At 44.5% G+C, this 18,777-nt stretch overlaps 2 protein-coding genes across 9 annotated transcripts in view; one reads left to right on the top strand and one right to left on the bottom strand.

Moving 5' to 3' along the window:
• NAA25 (N-alpha-acetyltransferase 25, NatB auxiliary subunit) overlaps window positions 1-4,650 on the bottom strand; it is a 73,835-nt gene extending 69,185 nt beyond the window's left edge. For both annotated transcript variants that reach the window (XM_081802190.1, XM_081802192.1), the window contains exon 1: window positions 4,522-4,650. In XM_081802190.1, the coding sequence (XP_081658316.1) occupies window positions 4,522-4,579 (58 nt within the window). In that variant the 5' untranslated portion in view covers window positions 4,580-4,650. The remainder of the gene's footprint in view (window positions 1-4,521) is intronic.
• Window positions 4,562-13,984, top strand: LOC145716850 (uncharacterized). Of its 7 annotated transcripts, XM_081802203.1 has the most exons (7): window positions 4,562-4,823; window positions 7,498-7,564; window positions 10,565-10,624; window positions 10,844-10,853; window positions 11,310-11,518; window positions 11,632-11,685; window positions 11,807-11,959. In XM_081802203.1, exons 1-3 carry the CDS (start codon window positions 4,562-4,564, stop codon window positions 10,617-10,619), a joined length of 384 nt encoding a protein of 127 aa, XP_081658329.1. In that variant the 3' UTR covers window positions 10,620-10,624; window positions 10,844-10,853; window positions 11,310-11,518; window positions 11,632-11,685; window positions 11,807-11,959. The 7 variants fall into 7 exon arrangements, with proteins under 7 accessions (XP_081658329.1, XP_081658330.1, XP_081658326.1 ...); XM_081802204.1 differs by lacking the exons at window positions 11,632-11,685; window positions 11,807-11,959 and adding an exon at window positions 12,368-13,984 and having other exon boundaries at window positions 10,844-10,893; XM_081802200.1 differs by lacking the exon at window positions 11,632-11,685 and having other exon boundaries at window positions 10,844-10,893.
• Window positions 13,985-18,777: the final 4,793 nt, after the last annotated feature.

Here is an 18,777-nt window from a genome sequence, read left to right as displayed (position 1 = left end):
CCAAGTGACTTTTCTAAAGAAGGACAAGATAATCTTCACTCACCAAGATGCCCTGCCACTCCTCAGGGAAAACAGGACATGACTTGCAGGGCTAACAATGCCCAACAGAAGGCTCAGAATAAATACCACATTGGATTGAGGACTTGGGAGCATTTACTAATTAACCATAGCAAAATCATTACCTGGAGTTGTCCAGGCACCAAAGGGAAACGTCTTAACTCACTAAAAAGTCACTATCATTCAGGAAACACAGCTAGGAAGTATGTTACACCTCACCCAGACTATAGCAAGACTGGAAGCCAGTAAGACAGATTAGAACAAAAGATCGTGTGCCAGGAAAGTAAATAAAAATATGTATGTGCATTCTAGGGGCACCTGAGTGGCTCAGTCATTAAGCGTCTGCCTTCGGCTCGGGTCGTGATCTCAGGGTCCTGGGATCGAGCCCCACGTCGGGCTCCCTGCTCAGTGGGAGGCCTGCTTCTCCCTCTCCCACGCCCCCTGCTTGTGTTCCCTCTCTCGCTGTCTTTCTCTCTGTCAGATAAATAAATAAAATCTTTAAAAAAAAAAAAATGTATGTGCATTCTAAAAACTATGAGAATATATTTTTTCTCTGAAACGTCTCTACAATTGCTGACCTAGCAATTCCTGTATTCTACACAAATTGATGACGTGCCATACCTGACCATCACTTCCACCCTGCTTGTCCCCCTAGCCACTAAAAACATTTTTAAATTAATAATAATGGTAGAAAAAAGCACTGGGGCTCACCAAGTCATGTCAGAGTACAAAATCTGTAAAGAACCACATAGCACAAGACAGTAATTTTAGCAAAAGGAAAATGAATAAAGTAGGTGTTCTAATAAGGTCAGGCGTGGTTTTCAAACACTAAAAATATAATATCTAAACTTACCAATTTATGAATAATGAGAAGCACTCTGAAGATGTTTTAACTAATGAGCTTTTTGAAAAGTTATTCTAAACCTGGACAATGAAAATATAATTTCAACCCACCACATCTCAACTCACCACAATTTCACAGTTAATCACCCATACAGTACTGTCCACTTCTACCCTAAACAATATTCAGCAAGAGCTGAGGTTACAGGCAGTTTCCAACAGTTGTAAAATGCTAAAACCTTGGCAGTACAAATAATGCTGTACAAAGATAGTGATGCTGCTAATTCTGAACTCAGTGAAGAGCTGGGCTCTCAGTGACAATGCCTGTGTTCAAATCCCAGATCTACAACTTACTAGCTGTAACTCTGAGCAGTTTAATCTCTGGCCTTTAGTTTACTACTATGATCACAATAATCTTACTACCTAATAGGACAGTTAGCATACAAACAAGCACTCAATTAATGCTGACAGTTGTTGAACTTCTGGCTGGTGGGCAAGCACTACCTACCAAGCATAAGCTTTTCATTTATCAGCTAATGAATGTCTGAATTCAAGGAACAATACTGGTTTAGGGGTACTAATATATTTAAACACAAAAGCCTGGGGAGTCCCAAAGTTTGGAGGTCAAAAGTGCTGAAGTCAAGGACAGTTGGTACCCTCTATTTTCCTGTTCCTGCCAGTTGATATTAATTGCCTTGAATTTTTTTTTTAAAGATTTATTTATTTGAGAGAAAGAGAATGAGAGAGAGAGAGAGAGAGAGCACATGGGGGGGGAGGGTCAGAAGGAGAAGCAGACTCCCCGCTGAGCAGGGAGCCAGATTCGGGGCTAGATCCTGGGACTCCAGGATCATGACCAGAGCTGAAGGCAGTCGCTTAACCAACTGAGCCACCCAGGTGCCCCTAACTGCTGGAAATTCTTAAAGGAAGCTTCTTCTAATACTCGCCCCATGAACTATAACAAAAGCTACATAATTCTGGCTTCAGTTTTGACAATACAACCTGTCACTTCTAGTTAACATATCCTAATGTTTAGCAACGTGAAATGGACAAGATTTTTCTCACTGAGTAGTTCAAAACACTGTTATTTCTAAATGACTTATGGGACACCAAAGGCATTTTCTTTGGTCCTCAAGAACAATTTTAGAAATCCAATTATTCTCAAAAATACTGAGTCTTGGGGGCACCTAGATGGTGCAGTCAGCTAAACATCAGACTCTTGATTTCAGCTCAGGTCATGATCTCTAGGTCCTGGAATCGAGCCTGAGTCAGGCTCCATATGCAGAGTCTGCTTGGGTTTCTTTTTTCTCCCTCTCCCTCTGCTTCTCCCCCCGCCACCATCCCTCTTCCTCCAAGCACATGAGTGCTCTCTCTCAAATAGATAAATAAATCTTTAAAAAAAAAGGTACTGAATCTGGTGGGTAAGGGATGGGCTAGATGGGTGATGGGTATTAAGGAGGGGACTTGTTATGATGAGCACTGGGTGTTTGTTGTATGTAAGTGATGAATCACTGAGTTCTACTCCTGAAACCAGTATTGCACTGCATGTTAGCTAACTAGAATTTAAATTAAAAAAAGAAAAGTACTGAATCTTTTTAGTTTAAAGGAGGGGGGCACCTGGTTGCTCAGTAGGAGGAGCACACGACTCGATCTTGGGGTCGATCTCGGGGTCGCGAGTTCCAGCCCCATGATGAGTGAAGAGATTACTTAAATAAATAAAACTTAAAAAAAAAAATGTCTGCCGGTAGCTGCTGCCGCAGAGAGTCATAAGCTAGAAACTGTGAACCCTGGCTGGATTCAGTTCCTACCCTCAATCATCCTTATTTCATCCCTGCCCTCTGAAAATATATACTGGAGGGTATGGTAACATACACCATGGGGAAATGGAAATAGAGTCCTATCTCTGCCACTCACCACCTGTGTGACCTTTGACAAGTCAGTGTCTTCAGCTTAAAGTGAGGAATTTTCTAGCAGTGGTTAAGAGGGTGAGCTTGGGACACTGGGGTTAGGATCTTAGCTCCATCAAATGTTAGCTGAATGACCTTAGGCAAATTAGACAGTATCAACAAAGCCCCATTTTTCTCATCTGTGGGGAGAAAAGGGGGGGGAGGATTTGCAGGACTGGAAAAAACTATCTACTTCATGAGAATGTGTGAATATTAAATAAGATAAGCCATATGAAGGGCCAATCACAGAGAATAACATAATAATCGGTCTATATACATTAGCTATTATTTCCCACCTCACAGGTTGTTGCTAGAATCAAATGAGATGTGAGTAAAGCATCATACAAATTTTATTTTATTTTTTTTCCAAATTTTTTTTTTAAATATTTTATTTATTTGACAGAGAGACACAGCGAGAGAGGGAACACAAGCAGGGGGAGTGGGAGAGAGAGAAGCAGGCTTCCCACCGAGCAGGGAGCCCGACGTGGGGCTCGATCCCAGGACCCTGAGATCATGACCTGAGCCGAAGGCAGACGCTTAACGACTGAGCCACCCAGGCGCCCCAGCATCATACAAATTTTAAAAGCAGGACCAACTGTGCCAGAAATAAAGTTGCCCCCTCCTCCAAAAAAGTTGAATGATCTCAGCCATGTGGAGAAACCTCCATTTAGTAACATTTACACTATAAGCTCGAGGTCTAGTTTGGCAAAAACCACTGACCTTGAAGCCTTCCTCACCGTTCACTAAGACAGACCAACTATCTATGAGGAGAGAGAGGAATTGCAAAAAGGACCACTGCCCAATTACAGAACATCCTGGTTACTGAAAAGGTGTTTCTCCCTGACTCAAATCTGTTGATTTTTCACAGCCGGGTAGCAGGATGACATCAAGGTCTGAAAGCCTGAGAGTTGAGGTAAGCGTTAAGGAGGGGGATCCACTTAGCAAGCACAAGGGAAGCTGCAGAGAAAACCAGAGAAGCTGCAGAGAGGAAAAGCCCTGCAGCAGCCCTGCATGCCCCTCTGACAAGAGCTAACACTGTCTCTTCACCGCTATTTTGGGCCCACGACCCCCCCCCCCGCCTCCCACGTGCGCCCAGAGCAGCTGTTTCTCCACCAAAGAACTCTGGATTGGGAGCCTCGAATAGGGCCTGCTCCTGACTCGATCTGGGTGACCTTGCATAAGCCCCTTCCCCTCTTTGGACCTGTTTCTCCATGTGCACCGAGCACAGCTTGTCAGACGACCCCCTAGGCCCCGTTCTCCTAAGTAAAAAGTCTTTAGTGAGGAATTTTCCCTCAAGCAGAGTGTCGCACCCTCATGCTGGAGCCAGCTTTCACCTGGCTTGGGATCCACCTGAAATCCTGGGTCTTCCTTGGTGCGGCATTAACAACGCAGCCTGCGGGCAGCGCACGTCTCAGCGAGAGTGTGTCTCACACGGCCTGCACGTCGGGCCTGCTCTGCTGACCAGACGCTGCCTGGACCGCGCCGCTGCCACCGCTGGGCTCAGGAAGGCCCGGCCAGCGCCTACGCGAGGCCCGGGGCTGCGGCCTAGAGGCCCGCGCGGTCCGCCCCCCGCGCCTGCCAGCTCCGCGCCCGCCCCCTCAGCGCCCCTCCTGGACCTTCGCCTCGGCCTCAGCAGCTCTCGACGCGTCCGGCCGACAAGAGGCTGGCCCCAGGCACTCACCGTAAATGGGCCGGAGGCGCCTGTCGTTAGGGTCCTGCACATGGCCCCGCGTCGCCATGATGACAAGCGCAGAACCGCAGTGCGCACGCGCGAGGCAGGCCCTCGGGAAGGGGCTGTTAAAGGGCCAGCGCCGATCCCGCTCTTCTATCGCGATAGTCGCGGGGCTGCGACTGAACGCTCCCGCGCTGAAAGGGAAGCCCTCCGGCCCGCGGACCCCTACCCGTACCGCAGTGGCTTCTTCAATAGGAAACTTTCCTCCTTTGGCCAGATGGAATCAACCTGGGTGGAAGAGACGGCTGTTGGTATTGAAATCCCTTCCGAGTCACGTACTGGGTAGTGAGGAAAGGAGGGGAGAAACTCTTCGTCAAAGTTGGGGCTCGGCTGCTCCCGCTTATCGTATTTGTCCTGTGTCCGAGGGAGGACCAGTTAGACTTGTCTGTGACCAATTGTTGAGGAACCGGGAACTCCTCTGGGAGACTGACCCAAGGGACAGTGGGGAAAGGGGTCTGTCCGATCTGGGGTGCCTGACTGGCTCAATGGGTAGAGCATGAGAGTCTTGATCTTGGGGTTGATGAGTTCAAGCCCCACCTAGGGCACAGAGCTTACTTAAAAAGGGGGCGGGAGGGGGGGAAGGATGCTGATCAACGGTAAAAATAAGCCTGAAAAGTTCAAGATCCCTTCATCCCTCGCCTGGGGCTCAACCAGCTAAGAAGCATCCTAGATTAATAGTAATGCAGTCAGGGGCGCCTGCGTGGCTCAGTCGTTAAGCGTCTGCCTTCGGCTCAGGTCGTGATCCCAGAGCCCTGGGATCGAGCCCCAAATGGGGCTCCCTGCTTGCCGGGAAGCCTGCTTCTCCCTCTCCCACTCCCCCTGCTTGTGTTCCCTCTCTCGCAGTCTCTCTCTCTGTCAAATAAATAAAATCTTAGAAAAAAAAAAATAGTAATGCAGTCAGTTTGTCAATTATACCTCAGTAAAACTGGAGGGAAAAAGTAAATCAATTCATACAACACATAGTTATTGAATGCCTATTATGTGCCATGCTTTGTTTAGGCACGGAGGCTCCATCAATAAATAGACAGTTTTCATGGAGCTTTACTTGTAGTGGGAGAGACAAAGAAAATAGATAGTATATTAGGTGGTGATAAATGATTCTGAGAAAAGTAAAACAGGGACTGGAGAGTGCAGGAGGGAGGCAATTTTATATGTATAATGGGGTCAGGGAAAGCCTAGCTGAAAAAGTGATAATTGTCGAAGACTTGAAGAGGGAGGGAGCCACTTAGGTGTGCCAGGCTCAGTAGAGTCATAACCTAAGGTAAGGCCACGCTAGTCACTATGATTCAAACTCAGGTCTTTCTGAGTAGAGAACCAGAGTCATGCCCTGTACTACAGTGTCCCCAGTGTCATCCTTGACCAGCTGGGGTTGATCCATTCTACTGATGTTCCTTCCCTCTCCATTTCTGGGCTTTTTAGTGTCCAAGGAAATGATTCTCCAACTTTAGTGCACATCAGAATCCCTTGGGAAACTTGATAAACGTGAGTTTCCTGGATCCTACTCCCAGATATGCTAATTCAATCTGAGGACCACTCTGAAAAATACTAATTTGTCCCACATCAGGCTCCTTGCTCAGCGGGGAGCCTGCTACTCCCTCTGCCTGCCACTCTCCCTGCTTGTGCGCTCTTTCTCTCTGACAAATAAATAAAATCTTTAAAAAAAAAAAGAAAGAAAGAAAGAAAAATACTAATTAAAGCATCTAGATCAAAAGTTTTTATTTACTTTTGTTTTTAAAGATTTTATTTATTTATTTGTCAGAGAGAGAGGGAGAGCGCGGCAGGCAGAGGGAGAAGCAGGCTTCCCGCTGAGCAGGGAGCCCGATTTGGGACTCGATCCCAGGACCCCGGGATCACGACCTGAGCCGAAGGCAGACGCTTAACCGACTGAGCCAGCCAGGTGCCCCTATTTACTTTTTTATTAAGATTTTATTTAAGGGGCGCCTGGGTGGCTCAGTCGTTAAGCGTCTGCCTTCGGCTCAGGGCATGATCCCGGGGTCCTGGGATCGAGCCCCGCGTTGGGCTCCCTGCTCGGCCGGGAGCCTGCTTTTCCCTCTCCCACTCCCCCTGCTTGTGTTCCCTCTCTAGCTGTCTCTCTCTCTCTCTGTCAAATAAATAAAATAAAATCTTAAAAAAAAAAAAAGATTTTATTTTTAAGTAATCTCTATACCCGGTATGGGGCTTGAACTTAATAATTCTGAGATCAAGAATCACATGCTCAAAAAAAAAAGAAAAAATGGGGCACATGGGTGGCTCAGTTGGTTAAGCGGCTTCCTTCACCTCAGGTCACGATCCCAAGGTCCTGGGATCAAGCCCTGCATCGGGCTCTCTGCTCTGTGGGGAGTCTGCTTCTCCCTCTCCTTCTGCCGCTCCCCCTGCTTGTGCTCCCGCATGCTCTCTCTCTCTGGCTCTCTCTCTCTCTGTGTCAAATGGATAAATAAAATCTTAAAAAAAAAAAAGACCCCTGAAACAAATAATACATTATATGTTAATTTAAAAAAAAAGTCGCATGTTCTACCGACTGAGCCAGCCAGGCACCCATCAAAAGTCTTTAGAATCTACCATAACAGCGAGTTAACAATTGCTATTAAAATTTTTTTTTAAATGCCTAGAAAAAAACTAGTGATGATAGTAATAATAATCATAGTGTGCATCAGTGAGCACTTACATGCCAGAGACTGTGCTAAGCTCTTTTGTTTTTTTTTTTTTTTAAAGATTTTATTTATTTATTTGAGAGAGAGCACATGAGAGGGGGGAGGGCCAGAGGGAGAAGCAGACTCCCTGCCGAGCAGGGAGCCCGATGCGGGACTCGATCCCGGGACTCCAGGATCATGACCTGAGCCGAAGGCAGTCGCTTAACCAACTGAGCCACCCAGGCGCCCCTGTGCTAAGCTCTTTTACATACATCTTCTCATTTCACTCTTATAGACTGGTGGAATGGGCACCATTTCGATCTTCATCTTAAAATGAAAATTTTGAAACAGAGAGATACCAGGTAACTTGCCCAAGATCACACAGTAAGTCTGTGGTAAAATTTGTGGTGGTCTCACTCCCAAATCCACACCCTGGAATTATTGACCAGTTTCCAAAGAGTTAAGTATGGAAAAGAAAAACTAATAACTTCGCAGTTGAGAAACCTAGTAAGAACCACTTTAACTAAGTGATCAAAGTTAACGGTACCAGTAATGATTCATGTTCATAACATGTACCCCAACATGAGATGATGAGAAAGGAGCTTTGCTTCTGTAGTATTTTTCCAGAAAACCCATAATCCCAGAGTAATCAGGAGGAAAACGTTAAACAATCCAATTTGAGTGACATTCTACATAATGTCTGACCAGTACTCTTCAAAACTGTCAAGGTCATGAAAAATAAGGAAACAGAGAAACTGTGATAGACCAGAGGAACCTAAGGAGACATGCCAACTAAAGTAATGTGGTATCTTGGTTGGGATCCTGGGACAGAAAAGGGGCATTGTGGAAAAACAGTTGAAATTCAAATAAGGTCTAGAGTTTAGTTAATAGTGTTGTACTAATGTTGGCCTCTTCGTTTTGATAAATGTACACGTAAGATGTTAACATTGAAGAAAACTCGGTGATGGGCAGCTGGGTGGCTCAGTCCATTAAACATCCCACTCTTGGTTCAGGCTCAGGTCATGATCGCAGGGTCATGAGATCGAGCCCCAGGTCAGGCTCTGCCCTCAGCACAAGTTAGCTTGAGATTCTTTCCCTCTCCCTCCCCCTCTGCTCCCCCTACCCTCCCCGCGCGTGAATGGTGCCCGCTGTCTCTCTCTAAAATAAGTTAATAAAATCTTAAAAAAAAAAAAAAAAACTGGGTGAGGAGTATATGTAAACTTTACCCTCTTTTCAACTTTTCTGTAAATCTAAAATTACTCACAAAAAAAAAAGATTTTTTTTCTTCTTTTAAGTAATCTCTTTTTTTAAGTCCCCCTAAGGTGGGGCTCGAACTCATGACCCTGAGAACAAGTGTCACATGCTCTACTGACTGAGCCAGCCAGGTGCCCCACAAAATAAAATAAAAGATTTTTAAATGCATAATTTTTAATACTTGGGGAGAGCTATTTTTTTTTAAACCAAATGTATTAGAAACTCTCAGCCCAACTCCATCCCAAGGCTAGCTAAAGGAGAAAATTCCAGTAGCAAGTGCAAGGAGAAATTCTTACAGAGAATGGGAGGGTCTCCAACAAAGATATAATCTGTGATCCTCATGGAAAATTATTCCTAAGGCTGAGGAGGCTTTAAAATACCCCAGATAGGGGTGCCTGGCTCTTTGAGTCAGTGCAGCGTGCAACTCTTGATCTCCTGGTTATAAATTCAAGCCCCATGTTGGGTGTAGAGATTACTTAAAAGTAAAAATCTTTGGGGCAGGGTGCCTGGGTGGCTCAGTCGGTTAAGCGACTGCCTTTGGTTCAGGTCATGATCCTGGAGTCCCGGAATCGAGTCCCATGTCCCGCTCCCTGCTCATCAGAGAGCCTGCTTCTCCCTCTGACCATCCCCCCTTCTCATGCTCTCTCTCTCAAATAAATAAATAAAATCTCTTAAAAAAAAAAATCTTTGGGGCACCTGGGGGGCTCAGTCAATTGGACATCTGATCAATTGGACATCTGACTCTTGGTTTCAGCTCAGGTTGTGATCTCAGGATCATGGGATCCCTCCCCATGTCGGGCTCGGCATTCAGCGCGGAGTCTGCTTAAAATTCTCTCTCCTCCTCTCCCCCTGCTCCTCCCCCAACTCGCTCTCTCACTCTCTAAATAAATAAATAAATAAATAAATAAATAAATAAATAAATAAAATCTTTTTAAAAAATAAATAAAATAAAATATCCCAGAAAAAGAGGTTGGCATTACAGGGAAATGGTATTCTTCTAGGTCAGTGGTTCTCAAAGTGTGGTCCTTAGTTAGCAACATCAGCATCAGCTGGGAAGGTGTTAGAAATGCAAATTTTTAGGCACTGCCCCAGACCTACTGAAGAGAAACTCTGGGAATGGGGCCTAGCAATCTATATTGTTACAAATCGATTCTCTGGTGATTTGGATTCAGACAAAAGTTGGATTCTTTGGCTGGTTATTTTTTTTTTTTTTTTAAGATTGATTTGTTTGAGAGAGAGTGTGAGTGCAGGGGGGAATGGCAGAGGGAGAGAGAGAATCTCAAACAGACTCTATGCCAAGTGCGGAGCCCAACACAGGGCTCAATCTCATGACCCCAAGATCATGACCTGAGCTGAAATCAAGAATTGGATGCTTGGGATGCCTGGGTGACTCAGTCGGTTAAGCGTCTGCCTTCGGCTCAGGTCATGATCCCAGGGTCCTGGAATCAAGTCCCGCTTCAGGCTCCTTGCTCAGCAGGGAGCCTGCATCTCCCTCTGCCTGCCTCTCTCTCTCTGACAAATAAATAAATAAAATATTAAAAAAAAAAAAAGTTAGATGCTTAACCGACTGAGCCACTCAGGTGTACCTGGATTCTTTGACTTTAGATCAGAGGTAGGCAAACTATGACCTGTCGGTCAAATCTAGCTTTCTACCAGTTTTTTTAAAACCTGTAAGCTAAGAATGGTTTTTATATGTTTTAATGGCTGGGGGAAAAAATCAAAAGAAGAAGAATCTTTCAAGACATGTGAAAATTACATAAATTCAAAGGTCAATGTCCATAAATAACATTTTATATAACACAGCTACACCTATTTATTTATGCATTGTCTATAGCTGCTTTGGTGCTACAAAAGCAGAGTTGAGTAGTTGCAACAGAGACCCAGCAGTGTGGCCCACGAGGCTAAAACACTTACTGTCTGGTCCTTTACAGAAAAAGTTTGTCAACCCTGATCTGGGATAATGAGAGAAATTTAAATACTCCCAGAATACAATGTCAGATAAAATACAGTGCAGTATTTGGGAGTACTTACAGCAAATGGTATTCACTATTTGTCTGAAATTCACGTTTAACCAGATGTCTTGTATTTTTATTTGCTAAATCTGGCAGCCCTATCCCAAGGAGAACTCCGTGCTCCCCAAATCATGCTAACCAACAAGAATGAAGGGCGGGCGCCTGGGTGGCTCAGTTGGTTAAGCGACTGCCTTCGGCTCAGGTCATGATCCTGGAGTCCCGGGATCGAGTCCCGCATCGGGCTCCCTGCTTGGCAGGGAGTCTGCTTCTCCCTCTGACCCTCCCCCCTCTCATGTACTCGCTCTCTCTCATTCTCTCTCTCTCAAATAAATAAATAAAATCTTTAAAAAAAAAAAAAAAAAAAGAATGAAGGGCAAGAGCCTAGGTAAACTGACCCCAGGATTACTCTGAGACGATTTGGCCAGGTATGACCAAGCCAAGCTTGGACTTGGAAAGGAGAGAGGAGGGAGGAGGGCTGGGGCTCATCTTTGGCGCAAATGAAATAGCTGGTGAGTCACCTGCGTTTTAAGAATTTCCCAGAATGGAAAAACACAGCACCTTCAAGTAGGGGCGCATATGAGGCTCCTAGCCAGGACTGTGGTTAGTGAGATACATTCTCAGGTTACCTTTGTTGGCCTGGCCCCAGAAGAACGCTAACAGGCTCAGCACTGTTCCCTGAACTTGGCAAAGCCCAGACGTTGTGGACCTCCTTAACAGAGGCCTCTAGATCCTTGAGTCACTGTTGTTGTGGAATACTTTCCCTCCACCCCAAAAGCCTTTTTGGCATCCAAGTAAGATGAATTGGCCTTTCTCTTTTCCCATCCCTGCCCCTCGTCCTCAGTGCCTAAGGCTGAAGCAGTGACCTGGCTCTGGGCCTGTCCTTACCTGCTCCTGGGAGGCAGCCTCCACACCCTTTGGCAGACCTGAATCATTTCAGGTGACAAAGGAGATGACCTCAAGGGAGCCAAAAGCCCATCCTTCTTGCTATACAATTTGGAACTCAAGAATTTTTAGAGCTGACATTATGGAGAAATGCTTCGCATACAGCAGGTACTCATTCAATGGTAGTTTCTGTTTTCTTGGCTTAGAACAAGGGGGTATGCCCTTCATTCTTGTCCTGTTTGGTGTCAGATTTGCTCTGATGAGAAACTCCCTCACTCAAGGGCAGTGAAGCACATGGGTACGCTGTGCCTGAAGAGTTAGCTGGGCAACATGAGGTAGGGGGCTGTATTACTTGAATGTACTGATTGTGAGTGTTTCCACCCAATGACTTTTCTAGTTTTTCTTTTCCATCTTGATGGATATATTTTTTTAAGTTTATTTCTTTATTTATTTTAGTAATCCCTATACCCAACATGGGACTGGAACTCACGACCCCAGGATCAAGCATCACATGCTCTCCTGACTAAGCCAGCCAGGTCCCCCTTGATGGATAGGTTTCAATACCTAACCCTAATCCTTCACAGAATAAAAGTGATATATTTCACTGTTCTCACAGTTGATTTCCTGCACTTTGACAGAATAAACAGCAGCTCTGGCTCTGAAATCAAACAGGCTTACATCCAAACAGCCTAAAGAAGGCCGAAAGTACAAAGTAGGCACAGAAGTAAAGGTAGAGCTCAAGGCAAAGAAACACAAAACCGGGAAATAAGAGTTTGAAGAATCAGGATCATCGTCTTGGTTTGGCCAGTAATTCCCAGTATGATCCTGGGCCTCACTCATTTTCCTCTCGGAGGTCTCCTCCACCCCAGCACTTCCAATTCAGTCCACCAGGTGGCGCATGAATGCCAAATTACCCAGGCCACTTTCCAAATTCAGAAGGGATGGATCTCATTGTAATTATTATTATTATTTTATTTTTTATGTTTTTTAAAAATATTTTATTTATTTATTTGACAGAGAGAGGCACAACGAGAGAGCGAACACAAGCAGGGGGAACGGGAGAGGGAGAAGCAGACTTCCCGCGGAGCAGGGAGCCCGATGCGGGGCTCGATCTAAGGACCCTGGGATCATGACCTGAGCCTAAGGCAGACGCTTAATGACTGAGCTACCCAGGAGCCCCTATTATTATTATTATTATTTTTAAGTAAGCTCTATGCCCAAGATGGGCATGACCAGGAGATCAAGTGTGGCATGACCCTGAGATCAAGAGTGGCATGCTCTACCGACTGAGTCAGCCAGGTGCCCTTATAAGCTATATTTTTTATTTAAAAAATGCTCAAATGTTTCAAGATCTGTAAAAGAGAATACCCGTGCATACATTTCACACAGATCTAACAAATATTAACATTTTGCAAGCATAGACTTGATATCACATGTACATTTCTTTATCTCTCCCCCTCCCTACCTCTCCATAGATAACCACTATTATGCTATTGGCTGGTATTTTTCCTTCCATGTCTTAATATTTTTATTGCATATGTATGTATCTATAAATAACACGATAGTTTCGCTTTCTTTAAAATTTTGATAAATGTTATCATACTATTCATATGCTTCTGTAAGTTGTTCTTTTCACTTAATATTTGAATAAATATTCTTTAATTGCTCATCACAAAGGTTGTATCAGTTTGCATTCTCATAACCAATGTGTAGAAATGCCAGTTTCCCTCGCCACACAGTGTGCTCTCAATCTTTTGTATCTTTGACAATCTCACAGTGAAAAGTGATATCTCAGTGTAATTCTAATTCATGTTTCTCAGGTTATGAATGATATTTACCCTATTTTCGTCTAAGACCAATTTGTAATGCATTTTCTTTTATCAATCTGGTCATGTCCCTTTTTCATTTTTTTCAGATTGTTAGTCTTTTGTTATTAATTTACATCACCCTTTATATATTAAGGAAATGAGCCTTTATTTTTTTTTTTTAAGATTCTATTTATTTATTTGTCAGAGAGGGAGAGAGACTGCACAAGTAGGGGGAGCTGCAGGCAGAGGTAGAAACAGGCTCCCCACTGAGCAGTGAGCCCGATGCAGGACTCTATCCCTAGACCCTGGGATCATGACCTGAGCCGAAGGCAGACACTTAACCGACTGAGCCACTCAGGCGTCCCAGAAATGAACCTTTAGCCATAAACAGGTGTTTCAATTTTTTTTTCCAGTGTATTGTTTGCCTTTTCATTTTGGGGATATGGGTTTTTTTGCAATGAAGAAATGTTTTATATTTTGCAGCCTTTCCTCACTTCAATATTATTTTAAAATTACTTTGAGTTCTCCTAAGTATTTTGATCTATTTGGAATTTATTTCAGTGTGAATAATTAAGTAGGGTTCCAATTTTATCTTTTCCAGTTGCTCCAAACCTCATTTATGGAATAATCCATCTTTTTCACAAAGGACACAATGCCATCTTTATCATACATTAAATTTCCATATGCAGTTCTGTCTAATCATGGAACAGTTTACAGGCTCCTTTCAAGGGCAGGTCAAAGCTGGGGGGCCACAAATAAGGAATTTGTCAAGCTAGCTGGACTTCGTGTTCGGAGTCTAGACTTTCTCTATACAGCCTTTGAGCTGCTGAACTCAGAGCCCTGTTAGCTGCATTTGGCGGCTTGTATGCCAAGAAGTTGGTCCTCAATTTAAAATGAAGGAGCTTCTGGGAAATGGTGCTACTGTGTGGTCAATTTTCTGGTAAGATAAGGCATAAGAGATAAGAGATTAAAACCAGTCAGGAGGGGCTCCTGGGTGGCTCAGTTGGTTGAGTGATCAGGTCATGGTCCCGGGGTCCTGGGATCGAGCCCCATATCCGGCTCCCTGCTCGGCGGGAAGCCTGCTTCTCCCTCTCCCCCTGCTTGTGTTCCCTCTCTCCCTGTCTCTCTCTTTCTCTCTCTCTCTCTGTCAAATAAATAAGTAAAATCTTTAAAATAAATAAATAAATAAAACCAGTCAGGAAATTCATTAGCAAACTGATTCTAAACTTTGTATGCAAATGTAAATGACCTAAAATAGCCAAGATAAAGATCTTGAAAAAAAGGAGCAAAGGAGGAGGATTTACATTACCAGATTTCAAACCTATCTTAATGCTACAGGTATTAAGATAGTGTGGTACTGGCTTAAGATAGACAAATAGAACAGTAGAACAAAGAGTCCAGAAATAGATTCCTACTGGATGATCACTGGATTTATGACAAAGGTTCAAGTGCAATTTGTTTGTTTTTATTTATTTATTTATTTATTTATTTAAAATCACAGATTACTAGGCCTCACCATCCAGAAGTTAGGATTCCATGGGTGTGGTTGGGTCACAGGAATCTACCTTTTTTTTTTTTTTTTTTAAGATTTATTTATTTATTTATTTGCCAGAGAGACAGGAGAGAGGGAACACAAGCGGGGGGAGTGGGAGAGGGAGAAGCAGGCTCCCTGCTGAGCAAGGAGCCTGATGAGGAGCTCAATCCCAGGACCCTGGGATCAGGGCCTGAGCCAAAGGCAGATGCTTAACTGCCTGAGCTACCCAGGTGCCCGTGGATATAGTTTCAAGAATATGTCTGTGTTGTTAGTTTTCCTTTAATTGATAATTTAAGCCAGAGGGTTCTCTAACTTCATTGAGCACAAGAATCACCCACAAACCTCTGAAATGAATATTTTGGGACCCCACCACAGAAATTTGTACCCAGTAGGTGGAAAGTGGGTCTGGGCATTTTTACAAGCATTTTCCCTGCCCCAAAGGATGCTAATCCTGCCAGCCCTCAAACCACTCTCTGAAAAATATTATTTAAGCACTAATGTTTTTCACTCTAGGAAATGGGAAGTACTTTACTAAGCAGCATGGGGGGGAAAGACCTGAGAGCTTTTCTGGAAAAGCAGACCACAATTCAAGTGATCCTAAGATGTCTCCTCCTCTCAAAACCAGAATGGCACTGTGCAAAAGTCTGAGGGATGAGGAAGTCATCAGGCAAAGGGAACAGCAGCTCCTGAGAATTCTGCCTAGTAACCAGGCCCTCTGGGAAATTTCCCAGCATGCTCTGAGAACTCAGGTCCCACCTCCATTCTCCTTATGAATATGTATGAGTCCCCCCAATGTCTGCTGAGTTTCCTAGCCCCTTGCTTCAGAACTGACAAAATAACGTAAACATTTTGGAACCTGGCATCTTGATTAGGAAACTGGTTTCTAGCAGGGGCTTCACAAGTTATGTCTCCAGCAATAGATAAATATACTTGTGACTGTGTGCAAAGTGGCAAGCAAAATGTATGTGTAAAGCCCTCCCTGAAAGTTCTATCTCCATCAACAGGGTAAATGTGTATGATGAGTGCCCTTCCTGTGGCAGACACTGTTCGTTGCCTCCCTAATAGTTACCTACACCCCACCCTTACTGCCTAGTAGAGGTCCTATTTCCTCTTTCCAGCTTGTCAATTGTTTAAGCCCCTCTTGGTAATCATCAGGTGGCCAGCTAATGACATCCCCTGGGGTCACTGAGAAATATAGGAAGATAGAACCCCAAAACTTGTAGGTGGAAAAAAAAATGAGACAAACTGTAAGTACTTGAGAATCACCAACTTACAAGAACTGGAAATATTTATGTGCACGTAGGGGGCTGGAACTTTTAATAAGCAAAAGTTAAATAAATACATATCATACAACTCACCCCAGCAATTCCATTCTCGCCTGTATACCTAATAGAAATGAATATCATGGGGGTGCCTGGGTGGCTCAGTTGTTAAGCGTCTGCCTTCCGCTCAGGTCATGATCCCAGGGTCCTGGGATCCAGTCCAGCATTGGGCTCTCTGCTCAATGGGAAGCCAACTTCTCTCTCTCCCACTCCCCCTGCTTGTGTTCCCTCTCTCGCTATGTATCTCTCTGTCAAATAAATAAATAAAATCTTTTAAAAAAAAGAAATGAATATCATGGGACGCCTGGGTGGCTCGCTTAAGCCTTTAAGCGTCCACCTTCGGCTCAGGTCATGATCCCAGGGTCCTGGGATGGAGCCTGCATCGGGCTCCCTGCTCCTGGGGAGTCTGCATCTCCCTCTCCTCCCTGCTCGTGCTCTCTGGCACTCTCTCTCTCTCTCTCAAATAAGTAAAATCTTCAAATAAAATAAAATATATCCTATAGATTGTGATGATTGCACAATTTTGTGAATAAGCTAAAAACCCACAAAACACTTTTTTAAAAAGATTTTATTTTTATTTGTCAGATTTATTTGTCAGAGCATAAGCAGGGAGAGCGGCAGGCAGAGGGAGAAGCAGCCTCCCCGCTGAACAAGGAGTCTGATGCGGGACTCCATCCCAGGACCCTGGGATCATGACCTGAGCCAAAGGCAGACACCTAACCGACTGAGGCATCCCCACAAAACACTTTAAATGGGTGAATTGTATGATATGTGAATTGTATCCCAATAAAGATGTTATAAAACATTCATTGCACAATATACTTAAGATTTATGCACTTTATGGTGTTGTCATTATAACCCAATACACATTAAAACAAAACAATAGGGGCGCCTGGGTGGCTCAGTTGGTTAGGCAACTGCCTTTGGCTCAGGTCATGATCCTGGAGTCCCAGGATTGAGTCCCACATCGGGCTCCCTGCTCAGCAGGGAGTCTGCTTCTCCCTCTGACCCTCCCCCTCTCGTGTGCTCTCTCTCTCTCTCTTTCTCGCTCTCTCAAATAAATAAATAAAATCTTTAAAAAAAAAAAAACAATATTCCTTTCCTCCAGAGGTACTTGAGAAGGTTGGCAGGGAGGGAGAAGGTGTTGGGGATGGGGGTTTGCTGAGATGCCAGGGAACCAGGGACTCACTCCCAGCCTAGTTGTCCCTTGCGACATCCAAAACAGTGACTGGAAGGTCAAGCACAGAGGGGTGGGGCCAGTGACATAAAAGACGGAGGGAGCTGGCAAAGGGTGGGGCAAAGGCTGGGATGCCCTAGAGAGAAATGGAATTCAATTCAATGAAAACGAATTTTGTTTTGGCCCAAACTAACTTTTAATGTTTACGATGAAGAAGCCCATAAAGAAAACCATCAGGACTCCACACCAGAGATAACCATCAGAAACACCTTGATGTAATTCCGCAAGTATGAATTAATTGCCTTCTCTGTGTCAGAGTCTGTGCTGGGTGGGCACCGGGCCAGGAATCTGTGACTCGAGGCAGCTGCTGAGAAGCAAACATGGGAGGGAAAGAGGTTGGCGGCTGGAGACACCAGGAAAAGCGGCACTCAGGGAAAATTCCTTGACCGGCCAGGGGCTGTGGCTGACAGAGCAGACTGTGGGGAGTTGAGGGGTCCTGGGACTGGGGCTGCAGGGAACGTTGGGGAGGAGGTCCCTACTGGCTTCTCAGATTAGGTAAGTGACAGCTTTGGCCAAAAGAGAGGGATTCCCCTCCCCCATCCTGGCTAGGACCAGAGTTTGGCAGAGCAGAGAAGGATAAGGCAACACCTATCCCCAGGGCTTTATCAAAATTCCACTGTAGCTGGAGAAACAGCGCTTAATGGGAACTGCATCTAATCCTCTTTTCCAGATTGTCTCCTAATAAAACATGAAGCAGGTCTTCCTCAGGTCTCATCTAAATCTTTCTGGGGCCACTGTAATCACCACACCCCACCTACCTCTTTGGGTCAGAAATAAAATGTCAGTAAACTTTTTTTTTTTTCCTGCTGCTGGATATAGGCCAGTAAAAATAAGACACCCCAGGGAATTAAGGCAAGCTTGAGCTTGTCATTATTCCTACTTTATCCTACCCTCGATGATGTTGTAAAATCTGTATTCAGAACTTCGGGATCTCCTATGCAAGAGAAGAAAGTTGTTCCCAGGAGACAGGACCACTGTTCTTCTGTTTATTTATTGAAAATGTATTTATACCAAGTTGGCAAGTATGTGGAACAACTGGAATGCTCATATAGTGCTGGTGGGAACGTTAAATGGTACAATCACTTCGGAAAACTCCTTTTGGCAGTTTCTTGTAAAATTAAAACATAGACTTACCATGTGATCCAGCAGTTCCACTCCTAAGTATTTATCCAAGAGAAATGAAAGCATGTCCTCCCAACAGACTTGTACAGAATGTTCACAGCAGCTTCATCCATATTAGCTAAAAACTGGAATCAACTCTACTGTCCATCAATACAAATTGTGGTATATCCATATGATGGAATGCTACTAGGCAATAAAAGGAAATCACTTGTTGATGTGATCAACAGTGTGGATGAACCTCAAAAACCTTATGCTGAGGGATGCCTGGGTGGCTCAACTGGTTGAACATCTGCCTTTGGCTCCAGTCATGATCCCAGGGTCCTGGGATCGAGCCCAGCATCGGGCTTCCTGCTCAGCGGGGAGCCTGCTTCTCCCTCTGCCTGCTGCTTCCCCTGCTTGTGCGC

This window comes from Leptonychotes weddellii, chromosome 13 (genome assembly GCF_054177405.1).
Source record: "Leptonychotes weddellii isolate Sample4059 chromosome 13, ASM5417740v2, whole genome shotgun sequence".
In the NCBI taxonomy this organism is placed as follows: Eukaryota; Metazoa; Chordata; class Mammalia; order Carnivora; family Phocidae; genus Leptonychotes; species Leptonychotes weddellii.
The sequence above is the reverse complement of the archived record's forward strand: the minus strand, read 5'-3'. Positions and strand labels throughout refer to the sequence as shown.